Source organism: Phalaenopsis equestris, unplaced genomic scaffold (assembly GCF_001263595.1).
Source record: "Phalaenopsis equestris unplaced genomic scaffold, ASM126359v1 Scaffold233416, whole genome shotgun sequence".
NCBI classification, from domain to species: domain Eukaryota; kingdom Viridiplantae; phylum Streptophyta; class Magnoliopsida; order Asparagales; family Orchidaceae; genus Phalaenopsis; species Phalaenopsis equestris.
In genome coordinates, this window is record NW_018251364.1 from 12,270 (window position 1) to 36,631 (window position 24,362).

The window sequence follows — 24,362 nt, forward strand, 5'->3', positions numbered from 1 at the left end:
GATAGCTTTAATATTATCTAGGTCGATCTTGATTCCCCGATGATGAAAAACAAATCCTAGAAACTTCCCAGAGGTAACGCCGATTTAAGGGATTCATCTTAAGCATATATTGTCATAATATTTGAACACGATCATCAAATCGTACAAATTGTCTATTTTATGTTGACTTTTGATGACCAAATCATCCACATAGCACTCCACTTGTGAATGAGGTCGTCAAAAATCTTGGTAATTGCTCACTGATATGTTGAGACAACCTCAGAATTTTGCTCAAGCCTTCCTCAATCCTAATGACATCACTGTGTAGCAGAAAATCCCGATAGGTGTTCTAATGGTTGAGCCATCTTGATTTGGTTGTATCTCAATGATCCATCCATAAAAGAGAAGATTTCATGTGTAAAAGTGATGTCCACCATCACTTATGGTATTGGTAACAGGAATTCATCTTTTGGACACGCTTTGTTCAAATCCCTGAAGTTGACACAAACACGGATTTGTCCATTTTTCTTCTTAACTGAGACAATGTTAGTTAACCATGTGGGGTATTATTCTTCTTTTAAAGTTAGTGAAGTTAGTGTCTAATTTCTTCACCTCGATGATGATTTATTGCTCTATTTCGAGGCGCATCTATCTAGGAGCTTGTTTTTCTGGGGTTATATTCTTATTCACCCCAAGTTTATGAATTGCAACCCCTGCTGCCAGTTCTGGCATTTCATCATAGCTCCATACGAAGCAATCTTTGAATTCTATTAGCAATTTGATCAATTCTGAAGATTCTTCATTGTTGAGTAGAGAAATATAACTTAAGATGGTGAAAGAAAAATTTTCTTAGATTCATATAAAGTCTTACTTCTAGAGTTTTTCTAACATTAGACGCAATTGCTCTAGATAAGAGATTTTTTCAGAATGGTAAATAAGGATGTTATCAAAATATATAACTATGATTTATTCAATAAATGATTTTAAAACAGTGTTCATCAACCTCATGAAAGCACTGAGAGCTTTGGAAATACCAAATGACATAACTAACATTTATAAATAATATATGGGGTTTTAAATATTTTCTTCCAATAATCCCTTAACCTAGTCCTAATTTGATGGTAGCCAATTTTCAAATCTATATAGGATAAAATTTTCAATCCTTAAATTAAAGGGTATATCATCCAATCAAGGTATAGAAAATCTATACATGATAGTAATTTTATACACAACTTTATATTCTATGTATGTCCCCTAAGTTTCATCTTTCTATGAGGTTAAAAGTACATATACAACACAATGGCATAAATGTTATTGAATAAGTTTTGGAGTGTTTTTTTAACTTAAATAAACAACCCATACTTGGTATGATACATTTATTTCATTTATTTTGAAGTACTCCTTGATAAATGGTTTCATAGACACTATTCAAAAGAAAGAAAATTTAAAAGATATTTTGATTGTTCAAGTATATGTGGATGATATCCTTTTTAGTTCAATCAATAAAGTAAAAACAGATGAATTTCTCTCCATTATGACTAAATAATTTGAAATGAGCATGTGGGAGAATTGACTCATTATTTAGGCTTTAATTTTGACCCAAAAAGATGGGATATTTCTTAGTCTAACAAAATATATTAAATAATTAATTAAAAGGTTTCACTTAAAAGATTGTAATAGTGTAAACAACTCCTTGAGCCTTATAACTAAATTAAATAAGGAGCAAATAAAATACCCTTAAATTCTAAAAATATAAAGGGATAGTTGCTTCATTACTTTATTTTATAGATAGTAGACCAAATATTATATCTAACATGTGTCTATGTCAGTACTTTGAATAAGATCTTAAGGATTCAAACTTAATGACAATAAAAAAAAATCTTTAGATTACATATAGAAACATTGAGTTAGTAATTTGGCATTTTAAGAATAGTGTATCTTTTAACATTTTTGGTTATTCATATTTATATCTTGTTGGATGTAGGGTGGATAGAAAGAACACAATAGGATACGAATTCATGGGACATTTCTTAATTTTATATTCTAGTAAAGCATAAAACCCAAAAGCCCTATCCACTATAGAAGTAGAATATAATATTGTAGTAAGTTGTATTTCCCATATTTTATGATTGAAACAATAATTTCTATATTTGGCCTAGAAATGGGCAGTAGAAATATAATGTGTGGCAATACAAGTGTTATATGTATCACAAAAAATCCTATACAATATTCTAGGATAATATATGTTAATAATTACTATCACTTTATTAAAAACCCCGCGTCTAAATCAAATGTTAACATTCAATCTATTGACATTGAAAATCAATTAGTAGATATATTAACGAAAGTACTTAGTCTTTAAAGTTTTTTGCTCATTTATCAGTATTAAATCAAATGTTAATATTCAATCTATTGACATTGAAAATCAATAAGTAGATGTATTAACAAAAGGACTTAGTCTTTAAAGTTTTTTGCTCATTTATCAGTAGGTTGTTTACCTCACTTTTGTCTCAGTCTTGTCTGTTTTCCTTAGAAGCTTAGGATCTAGCCATAGAACTTTTCTGTTGACTTCCTAGAGGACTAGTGATGGAACCCTACCACGTAGAAATTCTAAATATTTATTTACTCTTCTTGGAGTTTCACACGCATGGTTTTTCCCTCTACTACATATTGTGATGGAACCATCATGGGAGAGCTCGAGAGGAGTCCACATAGGATTGTCAGGCCTTAAGGTTCGATGGAACCATCATGGGAGAGCTCGAAAGGAGTCCCCATAGGATTGTCAGGCCTTAAGGTTAGTCATGGGTGGCTTGGTTTTTGGTCAGGGTCAGACCTACACACACACATTCCCAAAACCCTAAAATCACCTCCATTTGACCTTTCCCCACTCTTTTGGGAACTCATGTGGGTGGTCCCCAAACTCTTAACCCTTGGCCAGGGTGGCTTGGACAAGCACATGGAGGAACCAAAATAGGCTTCCCCTTGCTCTCATGGCACAAAAAGGTTAATATTTTAATTAACAACTTCAATAAACTCCAATTTCACCTAAACAACCACCTTTGGCTATCTACACCTAAATTTTTAAAAAATTACAAAAATACCCCCAAAACCCTAATTTTCCCAAGTTTCCTCAAATTACCAAATCCTATCCAAAAATCTTATCAAACCATTCTAAACCATTCAAATTATCCAAAATACCCCCATTTCTTCAAAATCCCCATAATACCCCCAAATTCCCCAAAATTACCAAAATATCCCCCATGTCCAAAAATTTGCCAAAATCTCAAAAATCATTCCGAATCTCACCCAAACCAATCCTAACCACCCAATGATCCCAATTTCACCTAAATTCACAAAAAATTGCCAAAATTCCCAAATTTCCACCAAATGCGTAAAATCCCCAAATCACTCACAATTTCCACCAAATTCATTTCAATCCTCTCCAATTTCAAATCCAAATCGAAATTCACCATGTTTAAGCCCAATTGAAATCAAATTCCAACCCAATTGAAACCCAATTCCAAACCCAAACGTTGGCCCAAATTAAATGCCCTAAATTGACCCTAAATCAAAATTACATCAAATTGAATCTTGCTATTAACCCAATTTCATGAAACTTGTTTTCCAAATGTTTCATGAAATTCTACTAGACCAAATTGAGTCTTCAATTGATTTGGATCCAAGCCCAAGTCATGCTCAAATCTAACTTTCAACCCAAACCCCAAGTTTGAGCCTAAAAATCTAATTAACCTAAGTCATTGGAATTAATCACATCAGTTAAGACCCTAGCTTGGTGTCATGGACCAAGGGACCCTCAAATTCCAAAATTGGCCAACCCACTAACCCATACTTTAGCCTATTTGTGCACCAAACTAATCACAATTAAAGCTTATATGAACTTCCCTGAGCCAGCTAGCCACCTCCCTTGGCCTGTTCGGCCACCCTACTTTCTGGAAAGCCAAAACTCGAGTGGAGCCACCATGGCTTGAGCCCTAAATTACACCCATCCAATGTGGCTCATTCCAATTGGATTGTTGCACCGCTCAACCCTCCACCTAGGCAGCATTTTGCACCCACTAGCTTGGTCAATTGAGCATTCCTTCATCTTCTATTTAAGCCACCCCTCAAACGGCCAAAGGAGGAGATTTTCCAAATCCTTGGGGAAACTTTGTGAATTTGTTCCCAGAGCTTCTCACAACATTCCTTACTCGTTTTCTTAAACTATTGTCTGATTGAGATCGGTTAAGTCTCATATTTTTAAAATTTAAAATACTACTTTTCAAAATTACATATATATGTACAATAAATTAAATTTATTATAAACCAACAACTTTCCCATGTTGACGACCAACATAGGCTTAGGATAATGCATAAGGACTCCCCAACAATTGGAATTTAGTAACTGCAGTAAGGTCTATAAAATTTTTCTTTTGAAGATTTATAATATTAAGTTTACACAATCTCTTGAATTGCTAAATTAACCGAATTTTGTACATACCACATATGTTTAAGGTCAATTTTCAGGGGTACCTGCTCGAACAAGCCTCATGTAACTCCATCATGCAATTTGAACTTGATCACATATTTTATGTGAAATGATATCAAGTATACCTAGAAATGACCATTCTCCCATAAATAACATCTAGTCGCATAGAGAATAATAAAAATTGAGAAGTAGCTCTTAATCTCAAGAAGCGTTCTTTCTATGAAAAGTTTAGCCTCCTATATTGCAACCTTACATTGTTTATTTCATTCTTAAGATCTATTTCCGAAACTACTATTAAACTTTTTTTTTATTTTTTTTTAACGTGTATGTTTTTAACATATAGAAGTATCAAATTTTACACTGTATATTCATAATTCTTTGGAAGTGGTACTAAACTTTAATAATTGTATATATAACCTACGTAAGTATTAAACGTCAGCAATGTCCCATATGCCTATATTTTCTTTGCAATTGTTGTTGAAGTTATATCACGTATAGCTACGTTCAGTGGAATTTAGGCATAAACCACCAAAAACATAGGGCTACATCACAATTATATTACATAATATTACTTGCCATTTGCTGGTGTTAGCTGAAGCATTTAAATTCTAGTGTTAAATGCTTCAATTAGCTTTACTAGTTGATTATCCGTGATACAGACCAATTTTAGAAATTGTTTCTCCCACCAAAATTCCAGCATTTCATTTTATATTTGTATACATATTGATTTCAGTATATTGGCTTTTGGTGTAAACAGATAAATATCAGCTAATGATTTTCTATCATATAGATCAATTGCAGCACTATCATGTCATATATCAAAAAACAAATTGATGAGGTCGTTGTCGCTATATGAATATCAAAACTGGCTATTGTTAATTCATCAAACTTTTAATTATTGCTAATATTAATAATAAATTATTTTATATTCATTATATTATCACATGTGAACACCCTAATCCCATTGGAACCTTTATAAACATTACGATACAATGTGATTCAACTTGCATACCTTGTCTTTCACCAACATCTTGATTTGAGGGGAAAAATATAGATCAAATTACCAAAACTGTAACGAAAATTTCATTTCATACCAAATAACATACCCGAGAGCAGCCCCCCCATTCCAACCAAATATTAGGTCTTCTTTCTTAAGGAATTAGTTGTAAGAAGTTGAACATGATCTGCCAAAATCTTTTTAAACATTTCACAAGGTTGACATCATTGCCGTTGTGACAAGGGATTATAAACGAAATTTGATGAAGGGCGATAAAGGAGATTTTACTACATAACCAACGGAGAATCCAGAATTGCAACAGATCACTCCAGCATATAAGCCATTAAAATCATTTCCAACAAATCATTCAAACACTCGAGATTCAAAAGAAACACCTTTCATAGATAACCATTCTGTTCTTATTAAGGAATAGAAGAACTGGAGAATAGAAATTGAGAGAGAGAGCCAGACTTCAAACAGTGCTGCAAAACATACAGGCAACCATGGCTTCCCACCACGATGAAGGCCGCACCGTCCATGCAGTCACTAGAAGCACCCAGCAGTTCCAGACGCAAGGATTGCATTTTGGTCAAAAGGACGTAAAGATTGCGAATAGACTTAATCATGAAAACCACTAGTATTACTTAAATCAGTGCTCACACTCCTGGAGCTGCTTCCATTAGGACTGTGAACAGACATGCCTCTCATATTGCCTACAAAACCGGAGACATCCAAGTGCTTCTCCTTGAAAAATCTTTCCCTTTCTATTTGTTTGGCTGGAGGTGGTGGTATGGAGCCAACCGAGTGATAAAGTAGCCGACGTCTGTCATCTTGATCCATTGGCTGTATGCAAAGAGGGCGTAGAGGAAACCGCCTGAAATCTCCATCAGAATTATGTCTCAAGGAACTGCCCAAGAACTCTAAATTGTCATCTGCAAGAGCTTTTCCTTTGCATGCCCTGTTGAAAGGTAAATGGAAAGCTAAATATGAGATGTCCTATAAAAGCGCAATAAATAAAGGCATTTCTTTGACATGGAATTTATTGCCTGCAACATAAGACGGTAATTTCCTGGAATAATGGGTGCCATCTCATATAGCCTACACGTACCACCAGGTTGGAGGAAACCTTGGTTGCGGAATAAGGATATAACCTACACTCTAGGTACTGGGACTTTTAATTGGCTACTTTTTTACACCCACAAAGGCAGGGAACAAAACATTTCTTACAAGGGCCATTTAATGCAAAACCTCATGGTCAAAGTTCTAGGAGCTAGACGATTCTCTGGTGGCTTATTGTAAAACGAAGATTAAAATTGCGCAAATAATTTAACAAGCCAGCCTCCTTAATGATTTAGTGGAATGAGTAACTACAAATAGTGGAATTGATAAGCATTGAATTGGACGACAAGCTGGGAAGGGTAAGTTCTATGGATATTTGTTAAGTTATAGCTACATACACTATATTCCATGCAGCAAGTAATAATAATATATCAGTGTGTGTGTAAATTTGAAGAGAAACTTTATTAAGATATTGTACATAATCTCTTAGAATTAATATAGCTATAGCAAAGGCAATGAGTAAGGATTTTACCGTGGAGAGTGACTTAGAACTTGCTCTACTAACTTTCAAGGAAGACAATGAAGAAAATGTTATCCTGAGATTTTAGGAGTAAGGAGGCTCATAAAACTAGCCGCATCTAAAAACAGGGGTGACCGCATAATCACTTCGGTTTGTGCATCTTGATGGCCATACGACCATCAAGCCTATCCAGAAACAAACAAAATGATCAAATTGAATTGCTAACCTATGGCTGCAAACATCAAAAGATGAAGGCCATGAGCGACGTGCCACGATAACGGAGGCAATGTGCGACAGAGGCACCGGCAGGAGAACAGTTAAGCGAAAGCGTACACAACCTTCTCTCACGCAAAGAGGGACGACGGAAGCAATAATCTTCGATCTTATCTTCCTTTGGGTGATGAGCTACTAACGAGAGATATGAAGGACGAGACAAGAAATGAAGGAAGATGCGAAGCAAGTCATTCCCTTAAATCCACCTTCAAATCGGATTTAGAACATTGGGATTATCATCATGTTAGAACTTAGTTATCACGTGAATCTAACTTCAGAAAAAGGGAAGGAATTTTGAAGATATATTAGTACTGTCCAAATTTCTTTAGCTAACTTGTAAAATCATCCTACGTGAAAACGACCTAGTTGGTCTATGCTAAAATAGATTTAGCTCTGTTAGAACATATAATATGTGTATCTCATAATGAGAATGAAGAACAAAAGGCTCATTTGGTAACCACGCATGGTCTATTTACAATAGTCAATAAATTTTTTTCCAAACAAATCTTAGTTAGTTAGTTTACTCGTAATTTTTAAAAAGTACATAAAATGTTGAAAGATGCATTTTGACAGTAAAATTTAAAGTAGGTTAGTTTTTGAGTTTAGAAGAACTAACTTAAAAATACTATATATAAAAGACGACATTCACGACTAAACTTTCATTAAGAACATTGAATGAAACATAAAATTTTAGTTTCTTCACAAAAAGAAGGCATCTGCTTGTTCATTTAAATCTTGGTAATATGTTGAGATGATCAATAATAAGTGATAACATAACAGCATGAAGCACGATCACTTTAAATCAAGGACCCATGCAGTGTAGGACACGTATCAGACAACAACAGGGTTCCAACACGACTCTGACAGTGTGGAACACATCATAAAAGTGTCTGATTTATATAATATTTAATAAAAAGAGGACACCATGCATCGTGTGTCGAGCTATGCGAACTAAACTAATGAATTAATAGTTTTATGAAAAATATTTCAAGGACTAAAATTAAAAAAAAAATATTTTTTATGTAAAAAAATAAGGAAGATTTATCCAAATAGCACTCAATTTTTATGTATCTACTTATATAACACCTAAAATTTAATTTTTAAATATATGTCGTCTGATATATATATATATATATATATATATAATGGAGTCGGCGTCAGCGGCCTGCTCTGCTAGGGTTTCGCCTGATGGCGAAACTCTGTGCTAATTCCTCTATTTTTTTCACTCCATTGGCTTTGTCATGCTCGACGACAAACGGTTCGCGCATCCTACTTCTCCTTTTTCGATTGTTTCATCTTCCCCGTTGGCTTCTCCGACGTCGTCGGCTCGCGTTGTTTCGATTTCGACGTCGACAGCTTTGCACATTCGCGCCTGCGGTCTGTTTCGACGCTGACAGCTGCATATCGCACGTTCGTCTCTCCCTGCTTCCAAGTTTTCGGGACTTTGCAGTAGGAGGCTCTGTGACTTTCGGCTCTCCCTGTTTCGATTTCTGATCATATCGGGCTAGAATGTCCCTGCCATGATGGCGCTCCCTCCTTTTGAACTTGGCAAAGTCTTCTTTGTCCACGTGTTGGGTAATCCTCAGGTGGAGTCGGCAGTTGTCTTCCCCTCAGTAATAAGGATTATCAGAATAGTACAGATAATTGCTCTTTTGTTAAGAAGACGAGTAGAGAAGGGGGCAAAACAACACTCTTTTTTTCTAACTTAGAAATTTCAACTCTGACTGAGAAATTCAAGTTCGCTTTTATTGAAAAATTTCAGTGAGGGCACCCATCTATGAAAGTTATCAGAAAAAATTTTGATGATCTCAAACTAGTAGGCAAGTGAAAAGTGAGACTCCTGGATGAGCGACATGTGTTGATTCAATTAACCGTGGTGAAGACTACACCCGGATTTTCTCCAAAAAAATATCTTAATATTGCAGGTAAGACAATAAAGTCACTGAAGTAGTCTCTGACTTTGACCCAAATCATGAAACTCTTACTGTACCAATATGGTTTAGTCTATCTGGTCTCAAGCAGCACTTTTTTAATCATCAGGTTCTCAATTCTATTGGAGTGATACTTGGGGACCCTATTAAACTAGATCTATTTACTTTCAATCTAACAAAAACTTCTGTGATAAGAATACTTGTGGAAAGAGATATTACTTTATCTAATATTACTTTAGTCTGGTTGGACACAACTCATAATGGATATTGACAACAAATCATCATAAAACACAGACCTCCTTATCATACCCATTGTAAAATGTTTGTGCTTGCCCTTGATAAATGTCACAAGCTCCATCCTAATTTGAAACCTAAAGTTCAAGTGAATAAGGAGGGGTCTAACCTCACTGCTCTGGACATATCTGCTCCACCTGGGGAGGAAAATACCACAAGACAGAATTTGGTGACTGATCTAATTGCTCTTGTGGACCCCCCTTGAATTTTGTTACTGTTTTTGTGATTGATGTGATGTTGGATGGCTTTGTTGGGCAACCTACAACTTTAAACCCTCTTGAAAACAATAATGATAGATCCTTACCTACAAACAATAGTGTTCAGACTGATAATCAGAAGAATCTTTCAGCTCCCCATCTTCAGGAAGTATTCGGTGCAGAGACGACAACTCATACTTCACATATACTAGAAATTAATGTGGGTACAATGGTTGGCAAACCTTCTACTACAGCTTCACCACCTCATCCAAATGATCAATCTTCAGATAATGAATGACAGGTTTACACTTCCAGAAGAAAGAAGAAGAATGGAGATCTACTTGAGCTAAAGAATCTAATGAATGATACTTTGAATGATACTTTGGTTACTGGTTACTTCGGGTATTGGTACGCACCTCACCAATTTGTTAGCTGACTTTCTTCCGAGAACTAGAGGCAAAGGCAGAACTAAATTGGGTCATCCCTAACTAATTCCGCGCCCTGATGGTTGAGACTTTTTTTTATTTTATATGTACCCTATCTTTTTTTGAGTTTTTCGCGAGTGTTGTACCGTGTGGGTTGGGTGCCTACTTTTGAGCTCACTCATATAACCTATCTGTATCATTTTCTCTTTAATATATTAGCCCTTGGGTTTTCTTAATATATATATAAATACACACTAGAAACTCAACAAACTAATATCAGGCATACAAAAGGAATATCTATAAGACAAGGCAAGCTCATTTTGGCTATATTAATGCACATAATGTATTTTTAGCTAATTTTGGCTATATTAAAGTATATATATATATGTATATATATCACTTTTTAAAACATAAAAAATGTTATATTAGATATAATATGAAAGGTTTTGGTGGCATAAACGTAAAAATTAAAATTTAGGTGTTAGCTATATAAATGCATAAGAATTTGGTTCCAAAATAGACAATGATCCTTTTAATTCTTTTAATAAAAAAATTAATTAAGAAAACTTAAATATTTTTGTAATAAAAGATAATATATGCTTACTTATTGTATGTCATACACTAAACAATTATCTATGAACATTTTAAGGGCCATTTGAGATCATTTTTGTTCTTGTTTTTTCACTTTTTTATTTTAAGTTTATTTTTTTACGTTTGATTTAAATTAAAACAGGTTTGATTTAGGTAGTTGTTTTTAGACTCAAAATATCTTTTATTTTTTTGATTATTTTTAAATATAGTTTGATTTGTTTTTAAATATAAAAAATAAATATATAAAGGTTATATGAGATAAAATGGATTATTAATTTTTAAAAGATAATGCTATTAAATTACTTATTTTATCTTTTGTATAATTCTTAATACTTTTGTTTATTAAATTATACATATATTTTAATAATTTTTAGTATAATGTTGTATTCGACTTATATCTATGTCCTATAATATTCAATAATAGATGTATAACGTGTTCGTGTCGTGACGTATGTGTCCCAGTGTCCATATCCGTGCAACATAGTGCAACATCAACATCTTTAAAATTCATAAATTCATATTAACACTAGACAATCTCTGAGTGCATAATATGTTGTAAAATAGTTACTCTATTGATCCATAACGTTGCCTATAATAAGCTATAGAACACATTGAAGATGTTAAAATAGCATCTACTGTTTTTATTTCTCATATAGCATATTTGCAAGCAATCAAACATGATGACTCTTAGAAAAGATTCGTACCTACGAAGAAATTCTTCATTCTCCTCTGCTTCTTCATTAATAAATAAACTTGTAGTGGGAGCCCGCGAAGGAAGGAGTGAATCATGCAGAGTTAGAACTTTACCAAGTTGCTCATTTAAATCAATTGCATGTGCAATCACTTTCTCATCACTGAAAAAATACAAAGAAAAATTGAGACTTCTGTTCTCACCGCTGATTTTATTGGTACAACAGAGCATCAGATCATAGATTTGACAATAGCTATTACTATTTGCACTGCACTAAATACACACAATGCCTTGCAAGAAACTAAACAGAAATGGAAAATAATAACGGCACATTTAGTTGTTTGTAAATAGAAACAGTTCCTCGAAAATAATAATTTATTTTTACTTTTTTTTATTAAAAAAGCAATTTGATCGACAGCAATGGAGTTCTAAGAACGTTTGTAAATTTTAAAACCAATGTCGCGCCTAACTACATCAACCAAAAGATAGACTTACCAAACCTCAAAAAATTATACAAAATATGATTTTTAACAGGAGAAAACTAAATTAAACCTAAAATAGATTAGAAAGATTTAAGTTGTCATTAATTACTGGAAAAAAAAAGAATAGCAGCCATAATGAAAGTTTAGAGAAAACTAGAAAGATTAATGGATTTAATGACAGATAAAATGGCATTACACATACTGATAGTCGACGGCAGGAAAAAGTAAGCAAGAGAATACAACCCTCAAGCTAAATTGGATAAAAATATGATTGCATAAGTATATGAAGAAATTAATTACAACAAGCCACATAAAGACCGGTGAAGGTTGAAGGAAAAGATAGGTAAAATAAAATAAAGGAAAGCTAAAATGTTGCCATTTTCATTCACAATTCCTAAAATTGTTTTTCAAGAAAATACTTATTATTAAACACATGAATTTTGCATTGGCAGTTAAGCATTTTAAAAATATTCATTTACCATTATAAGATATGTTCTAAATTATACAAGAGTAACACTTGAACTGTTATAACTGAAAAAATAAAATAAAATAAATAAGGAAATTTTTTGACTGGTTGTGTTGGTTTGAAACCAACGGATCGGTTCCATTATTAAAGGGTGAAGGAGGGGATCCATTAAGTCTGAACTATTAGAGCGAGTCAAGCAAAGGAAAGCAAAGACACGAGCAAGAGATGAGCATAGGAAACAAAGTAACGTTCAAAGTCAAGTCGTGCACTGAAGAAGAAGATGATGTCATCTGCAGCAGGTTCTCTTTATCAAGAATAAAAGAAATCAGACGGAATAAAAAATTTCCTTCTTCACAATACTGCAAAGAGAAAAATATTAAATTTACACGGATTCTTTCCTTTTAGCTAATTATTTAGATTATGATTATGTATTAATTAAGTTAATTTAGAATATATTGAATATTATGTACCTAAAATAGATTGTACAAACTACTATTTATTGGAATGAAAGCAAAGGAAAAGGCATTCAGCCTATTTGCTCAAAATATTGTCATGGTATCAGAGCCTGAATCCTTGAAATTTGAGTTTTTGTTATCTTTGGTCGGCATCTTTGACTGTTTCTTAACCGGAACGCTCGTTCTTGTCTTTGAGTTCTGCGGCGTCTTCGTCCGCTTTGTTTGCGTTCTGTCGCTACTTCAAGCCGATCGACTCCCTTCAATCGGACCTCTGGTGCTGTGTTCTACAGCATCTTCTCTGGTGCGGCATCTTCTTCGTCCGACATCTTCCGATACTTCGTTCTGCCGCGATTCGCTCGCTTGCTCCAAGATCTGCCACGATCGTCGCTCGCTCGCTCCAAGATCTGCCACGATCGTCACTCGTTCTGCCGCGATCTACTCGTTTCATCCGCTCGCTCGCTCCTGCGCAATCTCTGGTGCGGCATCTCGTTCGCTCCTGCTGTGATCTGCTTGCTCGCTCATGCGCGATCTGCTCGCTTCCCGATCTCGTCGCTCTTTCTGCCGTGATCTCTGGTGCGGCATCTCGTTCGCTCCTGCCGCTACTGCCGCGATCTGTCGTTCGCTCCTGCCGCTACTGTCGCGATCTGTCGCTACTGCCGCAATCCACTCGTTCCACTTCGTTCTGTCGCGATCCACTGCTTTCGATCATCATGATCACGACTTATTCAAACTTCGCGGCACTCTTCGATCTTCGACCCTAGCCTTTGAATTTTATTTATCTTGGATATTTCGATCGAGATTAATATATTTAAAATGTCTTCTGAAATCTTAGCTATCAGATTTACGGGAAAGAATTATGTCGCATGGGATTTAAGCTCAAAATGTTCTTAAAAGGGAAGGAGCTTTGGGGCCATATTGATGGATCTTCCCAAGCTCCTATTGAGACAAAAGATCTTGGTCAATGGGAAGCAAAGGATGCTCGGATTGTTTCCTGGATTTTGGGATCTATTGAGGCTCATATGGTAAACAATTTACGATCCTTTAGCACAGCTAAAGAAATGTGGGAATATTTGAAGCGTGTTTATAATCAAGATAATTCTGCGAAACGCTTCCAATTGGAACTTGACATGAATAATTATAGTCAGAGTAATCTTTCAATTGAACAATATTATTCTGATTTTTTAAATTTATGGAGCGAATATACTGATATTATTTATGTTAAAGTGTCAAAAGAGAACTTAGCTAGTTTTCAAGCTATTCAAGAAGAAAGTCGTCGTGATTAGTTTTTAATGAAACTGAGACCTGAATTTGAAACTGCTCGATCTGGGTTGCTGAACAGAGATCCGGTTCCGTGTTTAGATGTTTTTTTTGGGCAATTACTGTGCGAAGAACAAAGATTGGCGACACAAGCTACTGTCAGTACAACTGGTGGATCATCAGAAATAATTAATGTGGCATATGCTGCTAAGACCAAAGGGAAGCGGCCAGTACAGTGCTACAGCTGCAAGAAATTTGGTCATATTGCACGGAATTGTGAAAATAAGCTATGTAATTATTGTAAGCAAAAGGGACATACTCTTAAGGAATGCCCAACACGACCCCAAAATCGCAAACCACAAGTACTTCATGCCACGGTATCCGACAATCCTGCCTCAACTACTACTGTTGCTGACAATAATCAATCAACTGTCACACCCTATATGGTTCAACAGATGATTCTCTCTGCATTTTCTGCTCTCGGCCTTCAAGGGAAAGGTAAAACTATTTATTCGGTTACTTCTCCTGGGTTTGTTGATTCAGGCGCCACAAATCATATGACTAGCACTGCTAAGCTATTACATAACCAATGATCATACACTGGTACTCAACATATTCAGGTTACTAATAGAAATAATATTCCAATTACGACAGTTGGTGATATTAAATTATCCTTCAAACATGTTTTGGTTTCTCCTAAATTATCTACTAACTTACTCTCTGTTGATCAAATTGTGGATAATAACTGTGAAGTACATTTTTCTCGTGACGGTTGTATTGTGCAGGATCAGGTGTCGGGGAAGTTGATAAAGAAGGGACCTAAAGTGGGTAGACTGTTTCTATTGTAATTTACTGTTCCTCAGAATATTTCATTAGCATCTTCAGTTGTTGATAATAAGGCAGACATCTAGCATAAAAGACTACGTCATCCAAATGATATGCTGTTGAAGCATTTACATAAAAGTGATATTTTTTGTTCTACAGATAAGAATTTAATAGTTGACTGTTCCGTTTGTAAACTTGGAAAAAGCAAGACATTACATTTTCCTATTTCAGACAGTCATGTGAATAAATGTTTTGACATTATTCATAATAATGTTTGGGAAATTACATCATTTATTTCACATGCTCAATATAGATACTTTGTGACATTTATTGATGATTACAGTCGATTTACTTGGATCTATTTTTTGCGTGCCAAAACAGAAGTATTTATTGTATTCCAAACATTTTTAGCATATGTTGAAACTCAGTTCTCTGCTAGCATTAAAACCTTACGATCTGACAATGGCGGTGAATACATGTCTCATGAGTTCCAAGCATTTCTCCACAGCAAAGAGATTGTTTCACAACGTTCATGTCCCTATACTGCAGCAAAATAGAGTTGCTGAACAACAAATCGACATTTATTGGATATCGTGCGCACATTACTAATAGAATCTTCTGTTCCAGCTAGATTTTGGACTGAAGCTTTATCTACTGCAGTTTATCTCATTAATCGCTTATCATCTCAACAATTGAAATATGAGTCTCCCTACTATCGAGTTTTTGATAAACACCCTAATTATCATACGCTACATACTTTCGGATGTGTTTGCTTTGTTCATCTACCTGCTCATGAATGTCATAAATTGGCAGTTCAGTCAGTACGATGTGTCTTTATGGGGTACAATCCTAATCATAAAGGTTTTGTGTTATGATTCGATTAATAGTCGATGACATATTTCTCGAAATGTGATTTTCTTTGAACATGAATATTACTTTCAGCACTATGTGTTCACATCAGATACAATTATACTTCCACAATTTGATAATTCTTCTGCTGATAAACGGTTCAAGTCAGACATTGTCTACACACGACGCCTGCCCCCTTCACCTTCAATCCTCCTCGACCCTGATCCAAAAATTGCTCCAATAAGTATTCGACGATCAACCCGACGTATCCGTCCTCCAGATAGATATGAGTATTCTATAATTTAACTAATACTACTGTTCCTACCTCTTACTTTCAAGCTGCTAAACAGACTTGCTGGGTCAAATTCATGAAAGAGGAACTTCAGGCTCTTCAAGACAATCACACTTGGGATATTGTTTCATGTCCTACAGGTGTTAAACCCATTGGATGTAAATGGGTTTATTCTCTTAAACTCCGATCTGATGGCTCTCTTGACAGATATAAGGCAAGATTGGTAGCTCTTGGCAATCGTCAGGAATACGGGATTAATTATGACGAAACATTTGCACTTGTGGTTAAGATGGAAACTGTTCGACTGGGGTTACCTATTGCTGCATCTGAAGACTGGTTCTTAAAGCAGATGGATGTTAATAATGCATTCTTACATGGAGATCTCAAAGAAGACGTCTATATGACTCCTCCTCCAGGCTTATTTTCTACACCTTCACATGATGTTTGTAAGCTCAAACGGTCCCTATACGGTTTGAAATAAGCTCGACGGGCTTGGTTTGAAAAGTTTCGCAATACCCTTCTTAGCTTCTCTTTTATTCAAAGCCAGTATGATTCATCATTATTTCAAGGGAATTGTTTTGTTATTAGTATATGTTGATGATATTGTCATCACAGGATCTGACAATCAATTGATGTCTCAGCTACAGAAACGTCTTCAGGGTTCTTTTCATATGAAAGATTTATGGTCATTAACTTATTTCTTAGGACTCGAGGTTCACTCTTCTACCGCTGGTATCTTTCTTCATCAGCACAACTATATGAAGGTACTCATTGCTTTGGTTGGTCTTCAAGATGGTTGCTCCACTGATACCCCTTTGGAAGTAAATGTCAAATATCAACAGAATGATGGTGACTTTCTATCTGAACCATCTCTATATAGACAATTGGTTGGCAGTCTCAATTATCTGACTATTACGCGTCCTGATATTTCATTTGTTGTGCAACAAGTTAGTCAATTTATGTAAGCACCTACACATCTTCATTTAGTTGCAGTTCGACGTATTATTCGGTATTTGAAAGGTACTTCTCATTGTGGTTTGTTCTTTTCTGCGAAGTCTCCTATCACCTTAACAGTCTATAGTGATGCCGATTGGGCTGGTTGTTCTAAAACATGCCGATCTATTACTGGATGGTGCATGTTTCTCGACAACTCTTTAATCTCTTGGAAGAGCAAGAAACAAGGTCAAGTGTCTAAGTCATCTAACTGTTTGTTCTGAAATCATTTGGCTTCGTGGCGTGCTAGCTGAACTTGGTTTTCCTCAGCTTGAGTCTACTTCTCTTCATGCAGATAATACTAGTGCTATCCAGATTGCTGCTAATTTCGTTTTTCATGAACGCACGAAACACATTGAAGTGGATTGTCATTCCATTCGAGAAGCCTATGAGGAGGGTGTTATATTTCTTCCTCATATCACTTCTGATCTTCAAACGGCTGATATATTTACTAAAGCTATTTCTCGACAGCGTCATCAGTTTCTTGTCAGCAAATTGATGTTTCTTTACCAGCCAACATCAATTTGAAGGGAGATATCAATCAGGAATAAAAGAAATCAGATAGAATAAAGAGTTTACTTCTTCGCAATACTGCAAAGAGGGAAATATTATATTTACACGGATTCTTACCTTTTAGCTAATTATTTAGATTATGATTATGTATTAATTAAGTTACTTAATTTAGAATATATTGAATATTATGTACCTAAAATACATTGTACAAACTATTATTTATTGGAATGAAAGCAAAGGAAAAGGCATTCAGCCTATTTGCTCAAAATATTTTCACTCTTATGGGCGATGAACAATCAAGACTAGTGCTGACATGAGCAATTAAGCTAGGGCGGGTGAAAGACCGGTTGTGCGACATCACCTTTAGGAGACGACTTATCCACAGGAGATCAATGCCAAATGTTGGTGTTCTAGTGTGGGTGACAAATAAGGCTAACATTGACATGTGGGAGACGAACATCGTGTGTGTGAATTAGTAAAATGAAACTGAACTCTAAAACATTGAGGTGTCTTTTGGTGTAAATATCAGAATTTCATCAGAAAATAGTTAAGTGTACCCGTGCTAAAGCACTGTTAGAATGGATGATCTCATGGGATGTTAAACCATTGGAACAAAATCATGAGGCCATTGGCCAAGGCAGATAATAGTTTGATGGGTGAAAGTTTGGGTTGTTATACTGTGCAATGTAGAGTGCTGTGCAAGTGAGACGAAGAAGATGTGAGCATACAACATCATATATGTAGGAAGTAGACAGTCCGCGAGCCGAACTTATAAAAGAGAGGTTAGGGATTTATTATTAACTTTCAAAAAATGATTACTTTAATGTAACATTTGTTAAGTATTAATTTTAGTAGGTTTATTAAATAATATAAGGGATTGAAAGTGGAAGGGAATGTTAATCTAAAGGTTGAAAGGGATCATTAATTTTGGAAAAAAAAAAGGGAGGAATTGAGGTAAGAAGAAAAGTATCTATAATCATTTTATTGTATAAATATTTAGATTTTGAATGAATTCAAAATTGAAGAAACATATTTGGCTGGAGGATAATTGTAGATTAGTAGATGTGATCAGAGAATTAGAAAAATGAGGCGTTGACGAGAGGTTATGCAAAGAAACAAAGTACTGCGGCAAGAAATTTATTCAAAAATATTATAATGCAAAAATTATGCCATTAAGTTTTAATTAACTTAAGAGATCTTAAGCTCCAAATTTTCCTCCTGATGTGACAATCTATGGATTGAAAACTTAACCTGATTCATACCTGTTAAAAAAGCACCTCAACAAATAAGGGTTGAAAGTGAAGAACAAGTAATTATAGAAGTGAAATAATTAATTGAAGCTGGATTTATTAAAGAATAGAAGTATCCTTCCAGGCTAATGAGTATCGTACCTGTTAAGAAGAAGGATTAACAAATACAGGTGTGTATAGACTTTAAAAATCGTAATAAGGCATGTACTAAGGATAAAGTTCCCTTACATATATCAGAGTTAATGGTTAACATTGCATTTTCAAACGCTATATTTTTCTTTCATGGACAAATCCTCGGGATGCAATCAACTTAAGATGGCTTCGAAAGATGAAAAACTAGAACATTTAGAACACCAATTGGAGTATATTTATACAAGGCTACATCTTTCGGCTTGAAGAATGTTGGTGCTACATATTAACAAGCGATGACAAAGACTTTTAATGAATTGATACACAAAGAAGTAGAATGCTACATTGATGACTTAGTGGTGAAGAACAAAGAAAGATAAGACTATTGATATATCTTAAATATATAATATTTTTATACACTTTTTTATACATATTCTTTGAGATATTGGGCTTTAGTGAAAGGTGTTTGTGAGTTTTTCTTTCAGGTACAATCAAATGGATGAAAAATAGTAAAAATAGTGAAAAATGATCAAATTTAGAGCAAAAATGAATAAGGTGCAGAAATGAACTGAGGCGCCTAAGTGCCTAGTATTGGCGCTTACATGCCAGATATTCAGATAGAGTCACGCCTAAGCGCCAGGTACCAAACACTTTAGTGCCAATTACCACGCGTTTTAGCACCAGGTACCCCACGCATAAGCGTCAGAAATAGTTATTTAATGATTCGTTGAATTTCGAAGACTTTTTGAAGAGGAGCTTGAAGCAACCCTTGGTAAAAATGTGGGAAATAGTTCATGGACACAAAAATTCATTCAATTGGCTTTTGAAAGGAGACAACTTCTAGAAGATTCATTAAATGGAGACACATTTTGAAGAGACCAAGACACCTCTTGGATTTTTATAAAAGAATACTTAGACCATCAAACGGGGAGAGCCAATCCACATCCAACAGCCAGTCATCATTCATCCTAGTAATCGCCGCCGCCGACCACCTTTTCTTTTTATTTTGAGTTTTAGTTTGTATTTTGAGTGAAGAAAAAGAATTTGAAGGAACTTCAAGACATTTAGTAGAGAAGATTTGAGACAAGTGCTTATCTTTGGGACTACATTTGGTTTTCATTTAGACTTCTTGTTTATGTCCATGATTTCTACTTTTAAACTCAAGTGTGTTTGAGTTTTCTGGATGAATTCTGAGTAGTTTTTTTTAACTTTTCCTTAAAATTTTAAGTGATTAAATATTAAAAGGAAGTTATGTGAAGTATTAGACTTCAATGTTGGAATAAGTTGTGATGATTTGAAATATTGTACTTCATTTACTCATTGATTTAGCCAATTAAGATGTTAATATCTGTTGTGAAAACATGTAAGATCCGAGATTGTATTGTCTTAGTTAATAAATGGTAAGAATCACATTTGATTTCATGGATGAGAATGTAGTTCATGGGGTTGAGTGCAAATAAATAGGGAAATAAACTTTCTAGGGTGTAGAATTAGAGAAATTTAGAGTGATAGGCTAAAACCCTTATATTGATTTATAGATTTAAGTTTTGATACGAGAAGTTAGCCCCCAATAGAGGGAGAAGAGGGTACTCTAGATTGAGAGCTAGTATATTCCCTACCTAACCGGCTTTCAAGACTATTCAAACTATAGATTAATCAATATTCTTTATAACAACTCTAGTAAGGGTAAAAAATTTTATTGCTCATATTTGGCACAACACAATTACAATACTTCCATAACAGATTTTTTATATTTGTTACTGATTCATAATAAGAAAAAAGATATTCTATTTATATTGTCTTCATCTTGCAAATATTTAGTTAAGTTAATTTATTCCTTACTTTATTTTCAATTATAAAAAAATTTAAATTACAAAAAGAATCGAATTTTTATTCTTATTATAGCATCTTGAGTTTAAGTAACATATTTTGCTAAGTAGAATTTTGTTATCTAATTTTTCCTGTTTTGTAAAGTGCATGTTATCAAGTTTTTTCTGTGGGTTTGATATTCGGGGCTTAATCAAAAAGTCATATATTACTTGATAACGATACGTATACTTGCGTAGTATCCTATATTTAAATATTATAAATGTATTCTTATTTGTTTCATAGTGGATAGTTTACCTAGCTTTTGTTTTAGATCGAGTTTTTGGCTTTGTTCCAAAATAAGAATCATTATTAAGAAAATTTATAATCGCATTATACTACTATATAGAAATTCGGGATCAAGTTTTTTGCGCTGTTGCGGGGGAAAATTATAAAATTTTCAAAAGAAGCTTTTAGAAAGCAAAATTTCTATTTATATAGTCTTATTTAAACTTTAAAATTTATCATATGAATATCGTAATGTTGTTTTTATCTAAATTTCTTGTTTGCGTGTTTTTATTTATTTTATTTTATGTGTTTCATAGTAATGTATGCGTAGTTTAGATTCCACAGGACTTATGTCTTACGATTCTGAATTAAAAGATTAGAAAAATTAAAAAATTAAAAATTACTGAAAAAATTCCAAAATTTTAAGAAATGACAAATCAAAATGCTGAAGAGTTTAGACCTTTAAGAAATTATGCAAACCCTACGTTGAATCAACTTCATTGTAATATTCAAAAACACGTTGTAGTGGCTAATTCATTCGAGCTTAAACCTACTATTATCCAAATGGTATCAAATAATCAATTTGGGGGAGCACCAACTGAAGATCCAAATTTACATCTTGTCAATTTTCTAGAATTGTGTGTTACATTTATATATGATCTTGTATTAGATGATGTTATAAGACTTATATTATTTCTTTTCTCATTGAGGGATAAAGCTAAGATATGATTATATTCGTTATCACTTGGATCAATCAAAACTTGGGGGATTTAGCGCAGAAATTCCTTACTAATTACTTTCCATCATAAAAAACTGCAAAGCTTAGAAATAATATTACATCTTTCTGTCAGTTTAAAGGGGAATCTATTTTTCAAAAATGCGAACGATTTACAAAATTTGTAAGATAGTGTCCACACCATGTTATACTTGATTGACTATTAATTCAAACCTTTTACAATGGATAAGTTGGATCTCTTAGATCTATTATTGATGTCTCTGTTGGTGGTTCATTGATGTCAAAAATATTTAATGACGCTTATATTTTAATTGAAGAGATGACTACAAAAAATTTTCAATGCCTTTTGAAAGGGTAAATCTTAAAAATGTAGCCAATGTTCATGAAACTAATGCAGCCAATTTGGAATGAATTTTTCTCAAGCAATTGCAATGATTAAAGAATTCATTATGTCAAATGGTAGATTCTCAAGCATTATTAGAAACTTTGAATGTCATAAACAACAAGCAAACCCATATTCAAAATATTATAACCAGGTTGGAAGAACCATCCAACTTTAACTGGAATAATACTTCGGGTGGTAATAATCAGTAATGGGGAAACACCCGAGTAAACACATTGGGAAACTGGAACAACCAAGGGAATAGTAATTATAGGCTTACTTATCCTTCAAGTTTTAACAGTAATCCATAATTTAAAGAGAAGAAATTGTCTATAGAAGAAGTGGTGTTACAAATGAGAAATCTGTTACAAAGTCAAGGAAGTACAATTAGAAATATTGAAAATTAGTTGGGACAAATAGCAAATTCATTAAGTAATAGATCTTACTGAACAATTCCTAACAATACAAAAGTAAATCCAAAAAACCAGAATAAAGAACAAGTAAAAGCCGTTCAACTTAGAAGCGGAAGAGAATTGGAAGGTAGAGTTCAAAAAGAGACTGAAGTTGAGAGAAGAAATTGAAGAACCAAAAAAGAACACTCCGAAAGGTTTAGAGAGACCTATTTCTCCACTTAAAGTTGATTGGGAAAAAACATCACCACCATTTCCTTAGAGGCTCTGACAACAAAAGTTGGAGAAACAATTTACAAAATTTCTGAAAATTTTTAAGAAGCTTACAATTAATATTTCATTTGTTGAAGTCTTAGAACAAATGTCAAGCTATGTAAAGTTTATGAAAGATATTCTTAACAGGAAAAGGAAGTTTGAAGATAACAAAACTGTTGCAATTAGTGAGGTGTAGTGCTATAATTCAAAAAAAGCTTCCTGAAAAGCTTAAATATCCTGGTAGTTTCACAATTCCATGTACAATAGAAGACAAATTTTTGGGGTAATTTTATGTGATTTAGGTGCAAACATCAACCTTAGTCATTATCAATATTTACAAAATTAGGACTAGGAGAAATATCCCCTACTACTGTAAATCTGCAATTAATAGATCGTTCAATAACCTATTCCAAAGGAGTTATAGAAGATGTCATAGTGAAAGTGGATCAATTTATCTTTTCTGTTGATTTCATTGTGCTAGATATGGAGGAAGATAAGATACCTATTATTTTGGAGAGATCTTTCCTAACTACAGGAAGAGCAATGATAGATGTGTAGAAAGGAGAATTAACTATGCGCGTCAATGATCAGATAGTTACATTTAATATTTTCAAATCAATTAAAAACCCTGTAAAAGGTAAAGATAATGAATGCTATAAAATGAACACAACAACAACAACAAAGCCTTAATCCCACTACATGGGGTCGGCTACATGAATCCTTTTTCCCCATTGCGTCCTATTTAGTGTCATATTTTCATTTAGTTCTAGTAAATTAAGATCATTTTTAATACAATAAGCCCAAGTCTTCCTAGGTCTACCTCTGCCTTTCTTAACACAAGTCGACCAACATTCAGCGCCATAGAGCATTGCAGGTCTCACCACCGTCTTATAAAATTTTCCTTTCAGTCTTAGCGGTACTTCTCTATCACACAAAAGGCCCGAAGCATTCCTCCACTTCAACCAACCAACTTGAATTCTACTATTAACATCCCCATCTATATCACCATCGCTTTGGACAACAGACCCCAGATGTCTAAATCGTTCACACCTTTTAATAATTAGATCATCCAAAGCCACACTTCTGTCACTAGAGCTATTACTACTAAAATTACATTCCATGTATTCAGTTTTAGTTCTACTTAAACGAAGGCCTTTAGACTCCAATGTAGACCTCCATAATTCAAGTTTTTCCTGGGCTTTTTCTCTCGTTTTATCCACGAGAAGAATATCATCAGCAAAAAGCATACACCAAGGTACATCCTCTTGTAGATGTCCAGTAAGACCATCCATAACTAAAGCAAAAAGATATGGGCTTAAAGTCGATCCCTGATGTAAACCAACAGAAATAGGAAAATATTTTGTCAATCCTCCTTCAGTTTGAACAAAAGTAACAGCTCTAGTATACATATCTTTAATGACTTCAATATAAGTCATATCAACACATTTCTTCTCGAGAACTCTCCAAAGGATATCTCTTGGAACCTTATCGTAAGCTTTTTCTAAATCAATAAAAATCAAATGTAGATTCT

At 34.1% G+C, this 24,362-nt stretch overlaps 1 protein-coding gene across 1 annotated transcript in view; it reads right to left on the reverse strand.

The window, feature by feature from the left end:
- Window positions 1–5,727: 5,727 nt before the first annotated feature.
- The window catches only part of LOC110038663 (TOM1-like protein 2), a 99,335-nt gene continuing 80,700 nt past the window's right edge, over window positions 5,728–24,362 (reverse strand). The window contains exons 10-11 of the mRNA XM_020743560.1: window positions 11,457–11,606; window positions 5,728–6,420 (exon numbers count right to left, since the gene is read on the reverse strand). Coding sequence (XP_020599219.1) covers window positions 6,081–6,420; window positions 11,457–11,606 — 490 coding nt within the window. The 3' untranslated portion in view covers window positions 5,728–6,080. The remainder of the gene's footprint in view (window positions 6,421–11,456; window positions 11,607–24,362) is intronic.